Below are 17802 nucleotides of genomic sequence, written 5' to 3' on the forward strand. Positions count from 1 at the left end.
GTTGTTGATGGTTGATAAATGAGTGGAGAAGACATCGCGAGCTTGATGGAGCTACGATTGAAGTGGGAACGCGAGTGTTGAGTGGTGTTTATGGAGTGAGAGAACTGAGCAAGTGGCTGAGTGGCGCAGGGAGAATTGACGGTTTTAATGCATCTGATCGCCAAAGCCCAGGCAACAATGGCGACTGGTGCCTAAAAGGTCGAGGCCAATACAATGGTGGCTACTGTTTACACCGTTCGAGTTGATCCAACCAACGACTTTTAGCCAACGTTCAGTCTCTCCCAAACTTACTTTTTTTTTACAAAGCGTGCGGGATGTATACAAAGAACGGAAGTTTTCGACATGCCCAGACTTATGAATTCTTGAGCAACGTAAATACATGGTGTTTGACCGGTCTTCAGAGAGTTCAGGCAGTCCCAGGAAGCCCCCCGATAAATTCCGAAAGCATGCAATCACCACTATTCAACCATGAAATCCTCAAATTCTGCCCACTGATCTCCGGTAGAGCCTGGTGTGCTGTTCGAAATGGCGAAGATGCCGTACAAAGTGCCCGTCATGTCGTAACCCGAAAGCAGGACGGGGTCAACGTTTCCTAGACTTTGCCACTGGGTTCCTTCTCCAGAACTCTTGACTCTCCAGAGAAATCCGTATCCGTCGGGCTTGGTCTGAATGCGGAGCTCGATTTCCCTAGCAGACTTGGGTATGGCAGCCGAGCCTAAATCGATCGACTTGGGCTTCTGATCTTGGATTGCCACCAGAATGGAAGATATCTTGCGCTCTTGCGGATCAATCTGGATGACTGCATGCCGCAGGCTATCCTTGTATACCGTTAAGCCGACCAGTGGTAGTCCTTCAGACCCTTTGGAAGATAGACGTATCGTCGTCGAAGCTGATCCTAAGTGAGATCTTTGCCTGCGGCCAACGAACGTGGATGTGCCTGATGGGCTAGCTAGGGTCGAGGTCTGAGCGCACAAAGAATGGGTATTGTCCTTGGCAGAGTACGAGTAGTTTTGAGGAATGGGAGTCCGGATGTAGAGGTCTTCAACTTGCCGATTCAGATCCTTGAAGACACCGTGCTGTCCCGCGTTCGATCCATCTTCTAGGTCAAGATCTAGGCTCAGCTTTGTCTGAGAAATTCTGGGCCATGCATCCTTGGGCCAGTCAACCGAAGTGAGAAAAGTTTCGCGGCCTAGTGGATGGCGTTGAATACTGTCATCATCATGTCGTATTCCTAGGTGAACGCAGAACCAATTTCCTCTAGTGTCTTGGAATAGATCACCATGGCCAGTCCAACGAACGGCTTCGTCTTTCTCGAATGCAGTCAATAAAGGGTTGTTCGGACAACCCTCGTAAGGTCCCCACATATCTTTGGATCTCGCCATGTTGATCTGGTGACCCTCAAAGGTCGAAGATTCGGCGGTCAACAGATAGTACCAGCCGTCTTTGAAGTAAATGTGCGGCCCCTCAGCATCATCTTTGCCGGCGGCACCCTTCCAGAGAAATCTCGTGTCTGACAAGGCTGCACCGGTCTCAACGTCGATTTCGAACTGGCGAATTGAGCAATCTGGTGCCCATGGAGGTCCAGTTCGATAAGAGCCGTGAAGATATGCCCTTCCGGATATCTCATCGAAGAATAATCCTGGATCAATACCCGGGAACTCGAATGGCACTGCATCTGACCATCCATTCTCTGAGAATATCATGTCTTCGTGACAGCTAAGCAAGAAGTTCTGGAACTCGTGTGCTCCATCAGGCTTCTCCCAAGCATATGTACACACAACATAGAACTTGTTTTTGAAATGACGGAGTGTTGGTGCGAACAGACCGCCGGTGATTATGAGTGGGATGCCATGAGGCAGAGGGATGAATTTGGTAAAGGCGCTGGATAGAGACAGCTGAGTGGTTCGACATAAGGCATGGCCCTTCAACTCCCAATCCACAAGGTTTGTAGAAGTATAGATGGGCAACCCAGGGAACACGTGGAAAGAAGAATTGACGAGGATGTAAGTGCCATTGTGGACGACTATGGTTGGATCAGGAGCGAACCCAGGGATGATGGGGTTGGTAACCTTCATTAGGACGCTGTCTAATGTTGCTCAAGCTCGCTGAAGTGTTACTTGAGGTGGTTGAGGATAGGGTCTTCTGACTTAGATCCGGGGGCTAGAAATCCGTAGACAATACAACTCATACAACACAGGCACGACATTGAAAAATCTTATCATGTCGGGAAGTCCGAGGTGTATGTAGTCAGTTTCCGACTCGGACTCACTTCTCCCGAATCTTCCACTCCCCCGTTTCCCCGGATGTTCCACTCGCATGTCCAAAGTACGTCCACCCGCCGTCCACCCAGGCCTACCCCAATCCACACCAACGTCCACCCAAAACGTCCACCCAAGCTAGACACATCAATGATACCCCAGATTCCCCCCGCCATTAGCTTCCCCGGACAATCCATAATTCATTGGATGTCCTGCATGTGCAATTAGCTAAGGAATGTGGTTCTGCTTGCATTTAATGTCAAGTGGAAGTCGAGCCCATCCTTGCTGAAAACCTGTGAACAATGTCCCGTAGCCCCTTCAGTCATCGAAACAAACAGAAACATGACTTCACCAAAGGCTGACGACACAAAGATGCAGGACCCGGAGTGCAATCACTTTGAGACAGCAAAGACTGGTACCGGGATTGCAACTGTCGGTGCTGGGACTGGTGAAGACATCATCAACGCAGAAAGGCAGCTCTCGGTCCTTGAGAATGCAAAAAGGCATTGGCGAGCTCTGCTCATAGGTAAATACTTTAATCCATGCAACCCAAAAACTTCTCTAACAGTCATGAAGCTTCCGTAGCCTTTTCCGCCGGCATCGTCTTCGCCTACGACACAGTCACCAATGGAGCCTCGATCTCGATGCCCTCGTTTCTACTATACTTTGGCGAAATCGGACCGACAGGACCCTATCTCCCTTCCATCTGGACCTCGTTGTGGACTGCAATGTCTTCACTTACGCAGGCCCTTGGTGCCATTTTGGTTGGCTTCGTTTCTGATCGATATGGGCGGAAGTGGCCATCCTGTGCTGCAGCTATTTTGACTTTAGTCGGCGCTGCGGTGCAGTATATCGCTGTGCCGCGTGCAACTCTAATGGGCGGCAAGATGATTTCGGGTCTGGGTATTGGTGCTGTGATGGCCACCGCTACGACGTACATCGGTGAAGTATGAGCAGACTGGAATTCCGGTCCTTTTTAATAAGCTAACTAACAAACTTTACAAGGTGTCGCCTCTGAAACTTCGCGCTCCATTACAGACCTGTTTCGTCATCTTTGTTCTTCTCACCCAGGGTCTGGCATTGGGCGTGATCCGCATATTCGTTCCTGATATTCGAGAGCAAGCGTTCAGGACGGTCATTGCTATCCAGTGGGCCGTTGGTGGCTTAGCTGTTATCACCTGGGCTGTGGCACCAGAGTAAGTGTCAGTTGCCCAGATAAGAATGGCTCTTGTACTAACGCCTGATCTCTAGGTCCCCTATTTGGTTGATCAAGAAGGGCAAGATTGAAGCTGCGCGAAAGGTCATGCATAAGATCTACGGTCCAAACCACCCCGATGAGCGCCTCGAGTATGAGATACAAGCTATCCGCGCGGAACAAGAACTCGAAATGAACAACAACGCTACATACGCAGCATGTCTTCAGGGCCATAACCGGAAGAGGTCTTTGACCGTCGCGTTTCTTTACTCGACAGCCAACATTGGCGGCGCCCCCTTTCTAGCTCAGAACATCTACTTCCTCATTACTGCCGGTCTTGAGGCCGTTCACTCTTTCGACATTGGTATCGGCGGCTTCGCTTTTGCTGTGCTGATTATCATGGCTAGTGGAGCATATCTGCAGCGTATTAGTCGGCGAAACGTCGTGCTGCTAGGCCTCGTGATCAACCTTCTTTTCATGGTTATCATTGGCACGCTTTACTGGGCCACAAACAAGGGCGGCCTTTGGGCAATCGCTGTTTTGATGAACCTACTCATCTCCCTACAGTCGGCGTTCCTGCAAGGCGCTGGTTGGCCTATCGCCGCCGAGATCCCATCGTACGCGCTTCGTGCCAAAACGTTGTCTATCGGCATTTGCGCGCAGACCTTCACGACTTGGCTGTTCAACTTCATCACCCCTTACATGTATAACGTTGACTCTGGCAATCTCGGAGCCCGCACCGGGTTCATCTACGCTGGAACATCCGTGTTCTTGCTGGCAGGGGCTTGGTTTCTTGTCCCAGATACCACGGGTATGACGACGGAGGAAATTGACAAGGCTTATGAGTCTGAACTGACGCCCAGGAGGTTTCGAAAGCACGCTATTCCGGCTCATATGGGCCATGATGGCAAGTCGTTGCGAGATATTTGAGCTAATTTCTGCACCGAAGTTGCATGATTTGAGGGTGCAGTGATATGAAGACAGTTCGACAAGAATGTATGTGCAATAAAATTTGATTACTGCAGAAGGTTTAATATTGCTACTTTAAATAATCTTAACTGCGCTTTCTATGGTATTATGATGTTCGTTGATCGTCATATTCTTGAAGTCTCATTAACTTAATATTACCCTTTCGTTCTTAATATTCTTCGCAACTCCGAATGGTTGTGGCTTTTGCCCGAGTTGCGTCAGACTCCTGTGCAGACCACTCGCATGACCTCTCTCATGAGAGGCCGGCTCTTGTGCATTACCCCATTCGGGAGAGTTGGACGGTATTCCTCCTCTTACAGCACACACGGCGGCAAAATCCAGCGTCGGATAGCCGCATCTCTCTGGCCTCTTTACACAGACCCTTGACGTCGCTATGATGATGGCTAATGATATGCACAGTATTATGCCGGCTACTGTGACGAAAAGCCACCTGCTAACAATTCCTGCAACAACCTGATGACTGAGGATGGAGATGGACAGGGTGGAGTACATGTCCTCTGGTAGACCTTCGCGAGGAGTCTTGAGTTCCCAAATGGACGGGCCAGATGAGAAGTAATTTGCGTGGAAGTAGCTGAATGGCACAGAGAGGGCCTTCCTGACGGCTCTCAATGACTGCTTCTTAGCCACTTCGCTGTCGTTGATCGGTAGCGCTGTGACTGCATAAATGGCTAGTGCTGAGTTGTCGCCCTTTGTAGCTGGGCCGCTCTTGTTAAAGCCTGGGACGACAGCGGATAGCGAGAGCATGTATTCATCGAGACCGATGATGTCCTGCTCTGGTGGTGTCATATCCGAAACGTCGAGAATTGAGAAGTTTCCGCGATCATATGTGACGGTAGCATAACGTGAGTATACGTATAGTGATGATGACAGTTCCAAGGGGTTTGTCCAAGCGGTGTTGTTGATACAGGAACTGGTCAGTTGAAGTGCAATCGGGCAATATGCTGATCCTGAGAGACAGTTGTCAGCTTCGAGATACACAGCAGTGTGCAGAGCCATTCATGGCTATTCTTACCAAAAAGCAGGCCTTTCTGTTTGCCAACAGCGGCACACCAGTACGAGGCGGCGCTGTCGGCACCAATAAGGAAGCAAGTTCCATTTGTGCGTAGAGCATCGAGATCATGTACTCTCCCATACTCTAATTGAACGACTCGAGTATTGGGGACTACGTATGCCGCAGAGTCCGGGTAGCTCGTCAGGTTGTCTGCTTGAGGCGCAATTGAGACCACACCGCCGGTCAGCAGATGCGATTCGTCACACGGGGCCCATCCGCCGTCATTTCCGGTGCACTTTCCTACGCCCTGGTGCAATGGATCCAGGGAGAAAGAATCTCTGTCGGACCAGGCCGGGCTGCCCATCTGCACCAATAAGGCGGTGGCCGTAGACTGACGAATCTCGTAGATGTAAGAGGCGTTGAAGGGGGCAATTCCGGCAGACACGTTGTATGTCTTTTCGGGGAACGTGACCAGTTCGATAGAAATAGCACCTGAAGACCGTCAACATGGCGTACAGTTACAATCTTAAAGGTGATGATAGCTTACCCATGAGAATGATACCCGGCAAAGGAATGGAGCAGATAACCAACAGACTTTGGAGAATCAGAACGCGTTCACAAGTCTTCACTTAATCTGGCAGAAAAGTAGACTCAAACTCACCGGAACAGACTGGAGTACTTCTGCCTCCACTCGGCAGTTGCCAAAAGTCGAAGCAACCCCCATACTCCCGTACCGGCGTCAAGTCCTACAAAGTGCAACAGACTGACGCCACCGGGGCGAGATGCTAGTGCCCACTGCAAGTCTTCCACAACCACAACCACAAGGGCAGCCAAGACAAGAGCGCAAAGCTCAGTCATCACGCGAAGGATCAGGATCGAATTACTAGGCGATGCGACAAAGAAATTTTGTCTCATTAGAGCCTTTGCCGATCCGGTCGAGTACACGGCCGTTAGCGTCAGCATCAGGACCCCAACAAGCCACAAACATAATGTCCACCACACGAATGGGCTCGTCTTTTTGTCTCCATTCTTGTAGGATTTAGACGTAAGAGATATCGTGTCGTTGAAGTCGTTGCCCTTATGACTATAGGAACAGTCTTCTCTGTCCGGCGTTGGAGGATGAAGAAAGTTTGTCTGGTTGAATGAAACCGTGGTCTTCAGAGGTGAGGGGTGTGCTGAGGAAGCCTCTTCAACTTTGGCGTACTTCGGCCAGTCACTATGGTTGTCGCCTGCCAGTTCGATGATGCTCCACCTTCGATGATCTTCTGTGTTTTTGCGGTTCGACCAAATGCCTTGTTGTGGAACATTTCGAGGAGCTCTGGCGTGTTGGTTGAAATCGTCGAGATCGATCGTCTCATGTCGCGGCTGTGGAGAAGCCATCGTCATCGTGGGTTCTCGACAGCCCAAAATATGGCTCTTTCTGGCCAAGACGGCCGGAGCGGCAGATGGGGTAAAGAAGTATTGGGATACACAACGACCTGCGTTTGCGCTAGGTATCGGAAGAAATCAAACAATGAACGAGCGTAGTATGTAGAGAGCGTAGGTATGTGGTCAGAAAAAACGAAAGATGGGTTCTTGCGATTCTGAGAAACGCGGTATTACCTACAATCATTTCTTGTCCGAAGAGTGAACTCCATCCTGCTGGAGAGCTCCTGCGGGGCTGATCGCGATTACCCCGGCCGACGAGTCAGTTGTTAAGCAGTCGGACTAGCCGCGAGTCGTGAACCCTGAACAACCGCTTTAAATATAGAGAGGCTTGTAGGTAGACCCTAGTCTCGAGAGGGCCTTCCAATCTATCATACTTCTTCCACGCACTAAAAGTTGAGACGATCAAACCAGGGATAAAAAGCTCCTCAGGATCCGAGTGATAACTGGAACTCGAGAGGAAGAGAAAGGTCAAACACCACGCCTTTGGAATTTCCTACCCTGGCCTTGGGACCTAAAGTTACCGGATGAATTGCGACGTTGATGTGACATTGTAGCAAACTCGCGACGGTGGCCCACGTGGTTGAGTGGAAAACTAGCACCATGGGACGAAGTGCGAAGCTTTGTAAAAACTGGTAGGATACGGAGGAAGGTCCTTCGCTCCAGTGTAGATAGTTGAGCACCCAATTGGTAGTTCAGCCTTAAAGCTCTGAGCAAGGTATATCCTGCTGCGCGAGGAGCATCGATACATTCGGACTCGTCCGAGCCTGCTTTTCCTAGCTAAGAAGTATTCTTGTTGTCCTGGACAAATCTAGAAGTATTTGCAACTAAGGATGCTCATTCTTTCCTGGGTTCCCCCAGCGACACCGTTTGTTGTTTTTGTATTTGCAATGGAAATGACCGTGCTTGGAAGGAATCCTCGTCACTTGTTGACTTGTCTTGCCGGCGGGTGGAAAGACAGCCAAGCCCAACACCACCTTGGGCTCCACTAAGATACGCTCAAATTCACGATGGGACTCGGAATAGCATTTTGCCTAGCCTATTGGTGGTCAAGACTTTCGTTATGGTACATTGGTAAACCTCCCAAAAATCAATTCATTATCACACCCATTTTTAACCTACGGAAACTTGCTATCCAGCTGACGTCAAATGTCTGAGACGGTAAGTTGAAGCTCCCGCCCTACCACGGTGCTAGCGGCTGGCCTCAACCAGCCACAGGAATCGTTGGGGTAGAATGAGTCGGAGATGACCGTGAGGGTCTGTAGCTCCGCCAAGAGAGCTTTACATAGCCATCAGTTTCAGTTTTCGTAAGGGCCCCCCCCCGGATCTGGACGCAGGGCTAGCCCATGAAACGGACAAGGGTAATGTAGGGACTCCGACTTACCCACTATCCGTCAAGACTCCGGAGACTCAAGCAGAAGAATGCCTCAAAATACAGCTTTGCTAGCACAACTCCAGTTGGCAAAAGAGATTGTCAAGTTGTATCATACAAATGTAGGCTACCAAATCAATCGCGATGCTGGATGCCGTCTATATTGGTACCATGAAATCTACTTGACATGAGTACACCCGGACACTTAAGTGAAGTGCAGTGATTGATGATGTGGATCAAAAGCCCCAATCTTCCCGAATCAGTCTTGCCCCATTCTCGCCTAGCATGTAAACCGGCCCCGCGATGTTGACGTCCGGAACAGTGGGCATGATGCTGCTGTCAACAACCCGCAGACCCTGAACGCCATAGACGCGCAGACGCGGGTCAACGACGCCGCCGTCCTCTAAGGGCAGCATGCGGTTCGTGCCACTAGCGTGCCAATTGGGGACCGTGGTCGCTTTCACGTAATCAAAGATAGCATCATCATCGTCAGAAGCGATGTTCGCAACGCCCGGCGCCACTTCGCCGTGGTCCGGCCCAACGGTCATGTTGGCGAAGGCCGCATGGGCAAGAATTTTCCTCGCGTCGCGGAAGGCATTCACCGCTATGGCGCGATCGGCGGGATGTGAATAGTACTGATGAACTGTTAGCCATCACCACAGGTCAAAGATGAGGCATGGTCTCTGCAGCCGGTTAAGAGGCTGCATAAAGGTGATAAACTTGCGTTGGGGTTGATGATGGGAGCATCCGACATGCCGCTTGACTGAATGGTGACATTGCCCTTGGATAACGCGACCATGCTTGATACTGTGATAGAAATGTACGACCCATCTGCTGAAGGTTCGTACGTCGGGCCTGGGCTGTTGGGATAGAAGAAGGACTCAAAGAGAAACTCGACAGTTGAGCGGTTGGTGAGACCCGCCTCAATCACCGCGCCGGCGCCGATTGACTTAAGCTGCTCACTGGACAACTCCTGGAAGCCGTTCGTGATGCCTCCAGGGGCCGTGTAGACACCCTTACCAGTTGAGTAGTACTCATCTTGCGAAGCTTGAACGTTGGTAGTGTTGAACATGAGGTAGTGGGTGGAGGCCTCAGGAACCACGGTGGCCGAGATGCTGTAAACATTGTGATCCATCATGCTGTGAGATGTCAGATAATTTGACTCTGATCGGGGAACTTGTTTGAATCTTACTGCTGGCCAACGTTTTCGTTGATTACCACTGGCTCTATATCAAAGGCCTCCAGTGTGGCTTGCGGACCAATTCCCTTCATCAAAATCAGCGAAGAGCGCGACCAGTAGAGCATCACTGGAAAAGTGATCTTACCGAAACCATCAACATCTGGGGAGACTGGAAGGTGCCCAAAGTCACGATGACTTCCTTAGAGGCTGAAATGACACGGTGCCGTCCAAGAGAGTGGTCGATGAAAACAACGCCACTTGCTATCGGACTTCCAGTGGCATTCCTTGTAAAGACTATGGACTGAACTGGTGAGTCATGAAGGATTAGTAAGTTTGGGCGGTTGGTAATGGCCTTGTAGTAGTCATAAGCTGAGCTACGTCTGTACTTGGAGTTGATGGTAGCAGAGCCTTGCTTGACGCCCACATTCTTGCCAGTGTTCAAGTCCGCAACAATGGGAATATTGACAGCCTCGCACGCCTCAATGAAAGCGACACTTGAAGGTGGAACGAACCCCTGAAAACCAATCTCTAACGGGCCATCGGAGTAGGCTGCGGGGTCCCAGGTTTGGTAACGTTGATTGTAACCACTTCCATTGTTGGGCGGGTTGAAGTGAGTAGCCTGCGAGCTAAGTCAGGTCAAAGAAATCATTTGAGCCTATGGTCTGATTTGAACAAACCTTTATGAACTTGGGGAACACCTCTTCCCAACTCCAACCGGGGTTTCCAAGTTCAACCCAATGATCATAGACATGGGCCGAACCGCGGCCATAGTACAAGCCATTGAGAATGCTGCTGCCACCAAGACCACGGCCACCTGAGAGGTTAGGAGTCGATAGTATAGTATCACGAAGGGTCTCCAAACTTACGGTGGTAGGCAAGTTTTCGACCACCGAGGTACTCCTGTGGTTCAGTGTAAAAGTTCCAATCGATCGCGGTGCCTTGATAGGCTGTGAGCATACTGGTCTTGGATAGAGATGTCAATAAATACGGCACTTACCCGCGATGTATTCAACAGCACCGGGTGCCTCATGCATAGCAACGACATGAGGGTCAGGCCCAGCTTCCAGGACCAGTACTCGTTGATCGCCGGACTCGCTCAGACGATCCGCGAGAACAAGACCAGTTGTTCCGCCTTCATCTCAGATTCAGTCTCGAAATTGACGAATGATTTGGGAAGATCTTACATACCGCCGACAATAATGAAGTCATATTCAAGACCAAGAGCAGATCCGTTGTTTTGGGCTGCCTTTACGGCAACAGACAGCTGAGCAATAGACCCGAGAGCCACCGAAAGACGAAGACACCGCATTCTGGAGAAATTGGCATATGGGAGATCAATGAGAAGAGTGGTCTTGTGAGCTTGTAAATTTCAGTTGGCAAATCCAAGCCTTGAGATTGTGACATCTTATAGAGATTTCATCTCAAAGCACGCCAGGCTTGATCCTTACCTGGAGTTTTGAGTAAACCTTCGTTTCCTCCCTTTTCACGCGTCATTATCTTCTGACTCCCCTGCCTTCTTTCGGAAGTAAACGAGGGATTGGAATCCACGCTGATTCAGGAGTCATGCAAGTTCACAGATGCTGCTTTAAGCTGTGGTCACGCAAGGGAACTTCAGGCATCCATTCGGGCACAATATACGATGGAAGATTACTCAGAAGCATGTTTCACAGTATGAGAAGAACAAAGAGCCTCCTCCGTGCATTGAACACTGTCTTCGAAATTTGACTAGTACCACTGAAGAACTCGTGATCTTCAGTCAGCAGTACAATCGTACCTTACCCACTCGACTGCTTGCATGGTGTGCTTGCCATGTTGTTGAGGGCGACTTAATGCCGATATTCTTACCATCTGCCAGTCGAGATAGGGCTCCTGAGGAGAAGGATATTGGTCCAACAAGCGACCAAAATTCATCTTGTCCCAACCTCCTTCAAGGCCATCGCTGATCGCCCCATCTACCGGAGAGGCGCAGCAAAGATGTGCTGAGTACCTCAGCCCGAAAATCGGGGACACCGGACAAAAGATCCTTCCCGTTTGATGCCATCTCCCCTGCCTTGTCTGAGAAGTTGAAAGTACCTTCAGTGACTAATCTGACATAGCTCGGTTAGCCTCTCCATGCAGACTACCAGAGTGGGTAGCACGAATCTGAATCTGCATTTCGAGTCCCCTGGTGTTCCGAAGTTTACCGATTGCGGAGAACGATGTCAATAATCATGTTGTTCCATGGCTTCATGCTTCTAAAGCCGCGTCCAAAGCCCATTTGTGCCGCAAAAGTTCTCACTATTCAGCCAGCCCGTCGACTGTCAGCACCTGGAACCAATTAAACACCAAGCTTTTGGGCCACGCAGCAAGGCGGGCTGAAGGATCTTGGCAAGGATGACATCCTGTAGCTAGGAGGGCAGCCTGCCTAGCTGCGTGAGGCAGAAGTCCTGGGGAAATTCACCCGATTGGAACCCACCCCACGAACACCCCGCAGCATATGCATCTTAGACCGCTTCTGATTCATCGCCTTATGGACGCTAGGTTCGTGATCCTGCGATGTTTACGCGCAACAGGGCACGCACAAAACCTCATCTATTCAGAGTCTTCACTTCCACATTCATGTTGGGCACAACCCCGATTGGACAGAGCATGACGGATCCGAGTCAGCTTTGGAACTTGGGAACCCGATCTCGGTTCAAACTCTATCACTTATCATAAGCTACATAGAGGGACTACTAAGCATAATCGAGCTTGCGTAAGGTACTAGGCAAGGGCGAGCCTATAATCATATCGTCTTCTCCACACCAGTGAGAGGTAGATCTCAAGTCACTATGAGGTACTTCTCTCACAGTCTTGGGACGATCAAAAACGTCAAAAAAGGAAGTCGCAAATGTCCAAGGTCATTTGTAAAGGTGGCAAAGATGTCGTGATGCGCTAAAGTCCGTGTCAGCCCGAGATGTGACGGATTGGTAATGACGGAGACAAGTGGACCAGCCTCGCGTCTCTCTCGGCTTCATCGCGGCGGGGGCCAAATCGGAACATGAGGTTCGTTTACTGAAAGCCTTGGTAATGTCAGCATAGTCACCCTGTCAGATTAGGGCGTCTGCAGTTGACTGGAATTACCGAAACCGTCTGGTTGGGGCCTAGAAAAATACGCCTCGTTGAGGAAAGACCAGTTACGTTACATGGAATGTGCCACGAAGCCGATATTTACAAAGAAATTGTAGACAACAGAAAACTTTCAAGAATTTCTCATTCCCAATCCTTAACATTACAAGGTGAAGCGAAGTAACAGAACGACATCGCCTAAATCTTGCAAAAAATGGGATCTCACAGCACAAACCTACATGTAAGGTCTTGATGTCGTTGATTTGGTCGCCAGCTGTACTCATATGTGTCATTAGAAGGTCACCACTCTGCTCCTCGACTGCGACAACACCCTCGTCCAGTCCGAGACGTTAGCATTTGAGGCATGCGCTGATCTCACCAACGAGATTCTCGCTGCTCGCAATATCGGTCTAAATTTTACAGGCCGCCAGCTACAGCATGAATTTGTCGGGCAGAGCTTTCCAGCCATGGTAAATGAAATTTGTTTCCCTGAATTTAGATTTTGAGTAACGGAATCTGTAGATGCGCTCGCTGGAAGTCAAATATGGAGTCTCGGCCAACCTCTCCGATTCTGAGTTGGGGCATTACGCCCTCATGGAAGACGACCGTGTCATCTCCAAGCTTGTGGAGAAACTTCAGCCATGTGAGGGAGCCAATGCTGAGCTGGAGCGACTGGCAGCTGCTGGTAATCATCGACTTGCCGTCGTGTCTTCGTCCGCACTGCGCCGTGTGCGTGCGTCACTGGAGAAGACTGAGCAGGCCAAATTCTTCCATTCCGATGATGTCTTTAGCGCTGCTGACTCGCTGTCTGTACCTGCGTCCAAGCCTGACCCAGCCGTGTACATCCACGCTCTCAAGGTAATGGGGAAGGATTCCGGCGAGTGCATTGCAGTTGAGGACAGTCGGTCTGGTGCGACTTCTGCAAATCGGGCAGGTATCATCACGATTGGATACACCGGTGCTTGCGAGAATGTTGACGAAGCGGAGGCACTAAGAGGGGTGCTGGAGAAGGCCGGATGCAAGTTGATTATGAGCAATTGGGCAGAGTTTCCCAATCTACTGTATCGTATAGAGAGCGAGTTGATATGAGGCATACCCAACCAACTCCATCGCGGTAGAAACACAAGACGTTCCCGGAGATAAATAAACGGCTGTAAGGAAACTGTCAGCGTGTCATGAATCAAACATTCTTTTCCGGTATCAAATTGAACTCCAAGCGTGGCGTTCCACAACTTTTATTCTTTATCCATGTTTGATTTGTGACGTATCACAAAGACGTTGTTGCTGCGGGAAAATCAAGCTACCCATGTGCGAAAAAGAAAGCCGACTTTGAGCGACTAATTTGCCGTGATGTCGTGAAGCAAACAGGAAGACAAGTGGGTGCATGATCAAGGCGGTTACGGTAGCATCAAGTCAAGAAGGAAACCCAATCCCAATAAACAAGGAAAACGCTACCTTGAGGGGAATTACTGCGAGTGTGCACCATCACCTAGATTTTGGGTGATAAAGTGGATGAGTGACTACATGTCCATCTTGATCCATTTTTATTTGCCCTTCATACTCGACAAGCGCTAAAGTCTGTCAAATTGTACACCTTCCTCATCTGAAGTTGATCCCCTACGGTGAACAAGGCTATGTGTGAAGTCCCAAATAAGGTTGTGCGTCTATCTGCGGATACCGGCTCCTCCTAGTTGTCGCCCGCAGGGCCCGAACTCTCTTCTCCGCTTGTGTCCTTGTTTTGTCTTGGCTGTTGAGGAAGTAATATCCACAAAAGTCCGAGAACGACACAGATGGCAAGCACAATTGGCTGAAGAGTTTGCACACCTTTTGCCTGTGCTATAGCTCCAACCGCAAATGGCAAGATAGCTCCTCCTGATCCACCAAAAGCGGCGGCGAACCCAATGGTGCCGACATGAAGCGAGCGAGGCATAACTTTGGTGATGAGAACCACTGCCACCGGATACATTGGGCCTACAATACTACAGTCAGTCCGTAATCTTCACGTTTTGTACATTGGCCTGGAACTATTGTAGTTTGACTTACCCATGGCCACACCAATTAGTGCTGCTGCCACTGCGCTCACGACAAGATTGGGCACCAGCCAGAAGATGAGTTCTAGCACAATAGTCACACCGAGATAAAGAAACATGGCCCAGAATTCTCCAAGGCGAATCGTTACCAAAGACAAAAAGAGACGGCCAGCCGTCATGCCGCCCCAGAAGCCGGTTGCTACTGCTCCGCCAGTGACCGAGGTGGCGCCGCGAATGCGAGTCATGAAGACAACTATCCATCCGCCGAGTGCAACTACAAAGTCCAGAAGTTTTGGTCAGCTATGTTTAACGTTGACAACCAAGGGATATCAATGATTGACTCAGAGAGAACAGGATCAGAAAACTTACCTTCAGCACCGCAGTACCCGAAGACAAAGAATGCGAAGATCCACGATAGTTTATTCTTCAAAGCTTGGCGGGTCCGGCCTGACTTGCCTCCAGACTCGGTCGGGTTCTCGGACAAGTACACAGCGCCTGTCTGAGTCCAGAATGTAGCAGTGAGAGTGACAAACTCAACCACCGAGGCCGCAGCCATGACGTAGTAGAACGCAAACCAGCCTGGTTGACCTTCCGCAGAGAGAGCAGTAGCTATCAGGGGAGCTATGGTTGCTCCAAGAGCGTAGCAGGCTTGCAAAATGCCGGACATTTCATGCGAGTTCGCCATTTGCCCTATGAAGGAACACCAAGCAGCGTCTGCTAATCCATTGCCCATGCCTACGAGAACAAACAGGGCAACCTACATGTCGAGTCCAATCATTAGCTGGTCAATTGGTAGTTGCAGAGATCCATTGACTTACGAGAACAGGATAGGGTGGGTGAAACGAGAAAGTTAGATACGGAATCAAATGGCACAGGGGAGCAATACATGCTACACCTCTTTGGCCAAAGTGAACATGCATGAGATTGTTCACTGCAGATGCAATGGCATATCCTACAAAGGGAGAAAGAAAGATTAGGGAAACCACGGTATGGTTCAAATCATAGTAAGTTTCTAGCTAAAGCCATTGTGAGTGAGATTTGCTTTACTGGGCGAAGGGATAGATTTTTTGAATTACCAGAGGAACCAAAGCCTGATTTGTGAGTAATTTGATCTTCATAGATTTTAGGGATTAAAGATGGAAGTCTCGGACTTACACCATAAGAGCCATCGTTCATTCCTACCACGACAAACGACCAGAACGTTGCAGCGGTTCGATACGTGTTAATCGGGGGTGAGTTCCATCGTTGCACGGCGTAAACGTTGTCAGAAATGGTAGATGGGCTGTCATTACTTGTTCCATGCTCCCCATTTGCAGCAGCCCGACGAGCCTTTTCTTCGTCGTGCTGAGGAAAGTTCGACACGGGCTGGATCTCAGCCGCGGCACCGACTGGCGTAGCTGCGGTCGCAATGATGCTTACCATGACTCTGTAGAGCTCTCTTAGTAAAGACTTTTGAGGAAACGATAGCACAGAGATTTCTGAACAAGTGTATGATAAGTTTTGCAAACGAGATTGATTGAAAGTGAATGAAGAACAAGACGTGGGAGACGTGGTTAGACAGTAACAACGATGAAGAACCTTCTTGGTTGTGCTACCTGAATGGCGATGACGAAGCTATGTCAGCGTAGATATGATAGGACAAAGGCCAGATGTGACCGCTTAACACACCTAAGTTCGAGAGGTGTGCTTCATCGAGAATGACTCGCTCAAAGTGACCTCGAATGGTCTAGCATCAAAAGTATACAACTGGGGCTCTTTTGGGGTGGCTCGTACCTTATGAGGAACAAGGTCAAGATATTTGCCTAAATAGGTAAGAGAAAACCAGTCCCAGTCACAAGGTAACGAACGTGATAAGCTTTCGAGGCAGATATGATACTTGTGCAGGATCTTTTGTAAAGGAAGGATCTATGAGATCCACGGTAACCTTGCGTGTGTTCATTACCCGAAGGAGGGTTGTGTCCGGATGGCTATGTAGTATTCCTGAATGAAACACAGATGCAGAGCCTCCAAGAAGCTATCTTTCTACAGCGCGCTTAGACATTGGGCCGGTCCTTGCACAAACATGGATCCTTAATGACTTCGATCTTCACGTTGCATCTGACGTGCATGCCTGCTATCAGTTCCAGGTACAGTGCGTATAAGTGTGGACCCTGAATGGGAGTTCCGATTCCCAGTTGAGTAAGAGTTGTAATATCTGTCTGACTGTCATCAAGGACCACCCTTAACGCCGGAGACCCATCCCCGTGGGAGTGGGATGCAAGGTTCACAACGGGGAACCCGGGACCATCGGGCACGTGGATGTGCCCGAAATTCGCGTCATTAGTGGCTGAATACTGACCATGGTGAAATGCCATTACGAAATTAGGTGAGCCGCATACTTGGCGGCTATCGTAGCCCTGCTACAATTACTGCCATGCTTTGCGGTGTGTATTGGTTTTGGTCTTGGGAGGTACATGCGGATCGAATCCTAGACATTTGATCCACTGTATTACTGCCTTGTCAGTTGATACTGATGTCGCCCCCGGATGGGTTACCTTCCTCTAGGGTCTATTATGCCTCAACACTGCTCGAGCAAGACACCATGCCTACTTCAACTGTGGTTTCAAAGCCTTCTAGTTGATCTTGAATCAAAAGTCTCCGAAAAGGGCTTTCCACCTGTGAGATGAGCAATGGGTGTGTGTCTAATGCGTCAGCACTATAGCTGTCCTGCCTTCCCAAATGGGACTGTAGGATGGCTTACGGAGATTCGCCGCTTTCTCACTTGTTTGCGAAGCTTCCAAGGTTGAGAGATTCCAGGGTACTTGGTGACGAATTTCAAGAAAGAATATCAATTTGCTCCTCATTTGCACTTGCGCCAATAGTGGAGAGTTAGGTATACGTACTTACTTACTTGGTCATCTCACACTGGCGGTTAAGGTCAGATATTGATTCCACGTAAGTTTGCTAAGCCCTACCAGTGGGATTTGGAGACATTTGCCCAGAATATGAGAGTTGTCATTGTTACACAAGTTCGTATAGGTCATAAGCAACTACTTTAGTCAACAGCGGCAACAGCCTACTCCAGACATGAGAGTTGGAGACGAGGCATCCGTGAAATGACAAATCGATTTCAAATTTTCGTGATTGTCAAACGAGGAGGACTTCTTCGACAATCAGATAGTCACCATCAAAGTACCATCTATGTCTCTAGATGGTTAGTGGAACATGGTTGGATGTAGGCAGCTGCCTAAAATGCAGTACGAAGTTTCATGGAAGATGGAACATCCCCTGCTTG

The 17802-nt window shown here is 49.5% G+C and overlaps 6 protein-coding genes across 6 annotated transcripts; 2 read left to right on the forward strand and 4 right to left on the reverse strand.

The window, feature by feature from the left end:
• Window positions 1-458: 458 nt before the first annotated feature.
• Window positions 459-2075, reverse strand: CCOS01_14714 (murein transglycosylase; the record flags this gene model as incomplete). The annotated part of the gene is made up of 1 exon (XM_060462857.1): window positions 459-2075. One exon carries the CDS (start codon window positions 2073-2075, stop codon window positions 459-461), a length of 1617 nt encoding a protein of 538 aa, XP_060306688.1.
• Window positions 2076-2600: 525 nt separating this feature from the next.
• On the forward strand, window positions 2601-4383 carry CCOS01_14715 (maltose permease MAL61; the record flags this gene model as incomplete). The annotated part of the gene is made up of 4 exons (XM_060462858.1): window positions 2601-2784; window positions 2835-3205; window positions 3264-3454; window positions 3510-4383. 4 exons carry the CDS (start codon window positions 2601-2603, stop codon window positions 4381-4383), a joined length of 1620 nt encoding a protein of 539 aa, XP_060306689.1.
• A 183-nt stretch (window positions 4384-4566) lies between these two features.
• CCOS01_14716 (uncharacterized protein) lies at window positions 4567-6820 on the reverse strand (the record flags this gene model as incomplete). The annotated part of the gene is made up of 4 exons (XM_060462859.1): window positions 4567-5390; window positions 5456-5926; window positions 5982-6028; window positions 6096-6820. 4 exons carry the CDS (start codon window positions 6818-6820, stop codon window positions 4567-4569), a joined length of 2067 nt encoding a protein of 688 aa, XP_060306690.1.
• Window positions 6821-8467: 1647 nt separating this feature from the next.
• CCOS01_14717 (uncharacterized protein) lies at window positions 8468-10720 on the reverse strand (the record flags this gene model as incomplete). The annotated part of the gene is made up of 8 exons (XM_060462860.1): window positions 8468-8874; window positions 8952-9370; window positions 9424-9497; window positions 9557-10030; window positions 10089-10225; window positions 10278-10349; window positions 10409-10543; window positions 10600-10720. 8 exons carry the CDS (start codon window positions 10718-10720, stop codon window positions 8468-8470), a joined length of 1839 nt encoding a protein of 612 aa, XP_060306691.1.
• A 1992-nt stretch (window positions 10721-12712) lies between these two features.
• CCOS01_14718 (uncharacterized protein) lies at window positions 12713-13587 on the forward strand (the record flags this gene model as incomplete). The annotated part of the gene is made up of 3 exons (XM_060462861.1): window positions 12713-12739; window positions 12795-12968; window positions 13021-13587. 3 exons carry the CDS (start codon window positions 12713-12715, stop codon window positions 13585-13587), a joined length of 768 nt encoding a protein of 255 aa, XP_060306692.1.
• Window positions 13588-14185: 598 nt separating this feature from the next.
• Window positions 14186-15950, reverse strand: CCOS01_14719 (uncharacterized protein; the record flags this gene model as incomplete). The annotated part of the gene is made up of 4 exons (XM_060462862.1): window positions 14186-14469; window positions 14542-14802; window positions 14898-15285; window positions 15684-15950. The coding sequence occupies 4 exons, from the start codon at window positions 15948-15950 to the stop codon at window positions 14186-14188; spliced, it is 1200 nt and encodes a 399-aa protein (XP_060306693.1).
• Between the last annotated feature and the right edge of the window lie 1852 nt (window positions 15951-17802).

Source organism: Colletotrichum costaricense (genome assembly GCF_030867565.1).
Source record: "Colletotrichum costaricense strain IMI 309622 chromosome Unknown Scaffold_21.1, whole genome shotgun sequence".
NCBI lineage: Eukaryota > Fungi > Ascomycota > Sordariomycetes > Glomerellales > Glomerellaceae > Colletotrichum > Colletotrichum costaricense.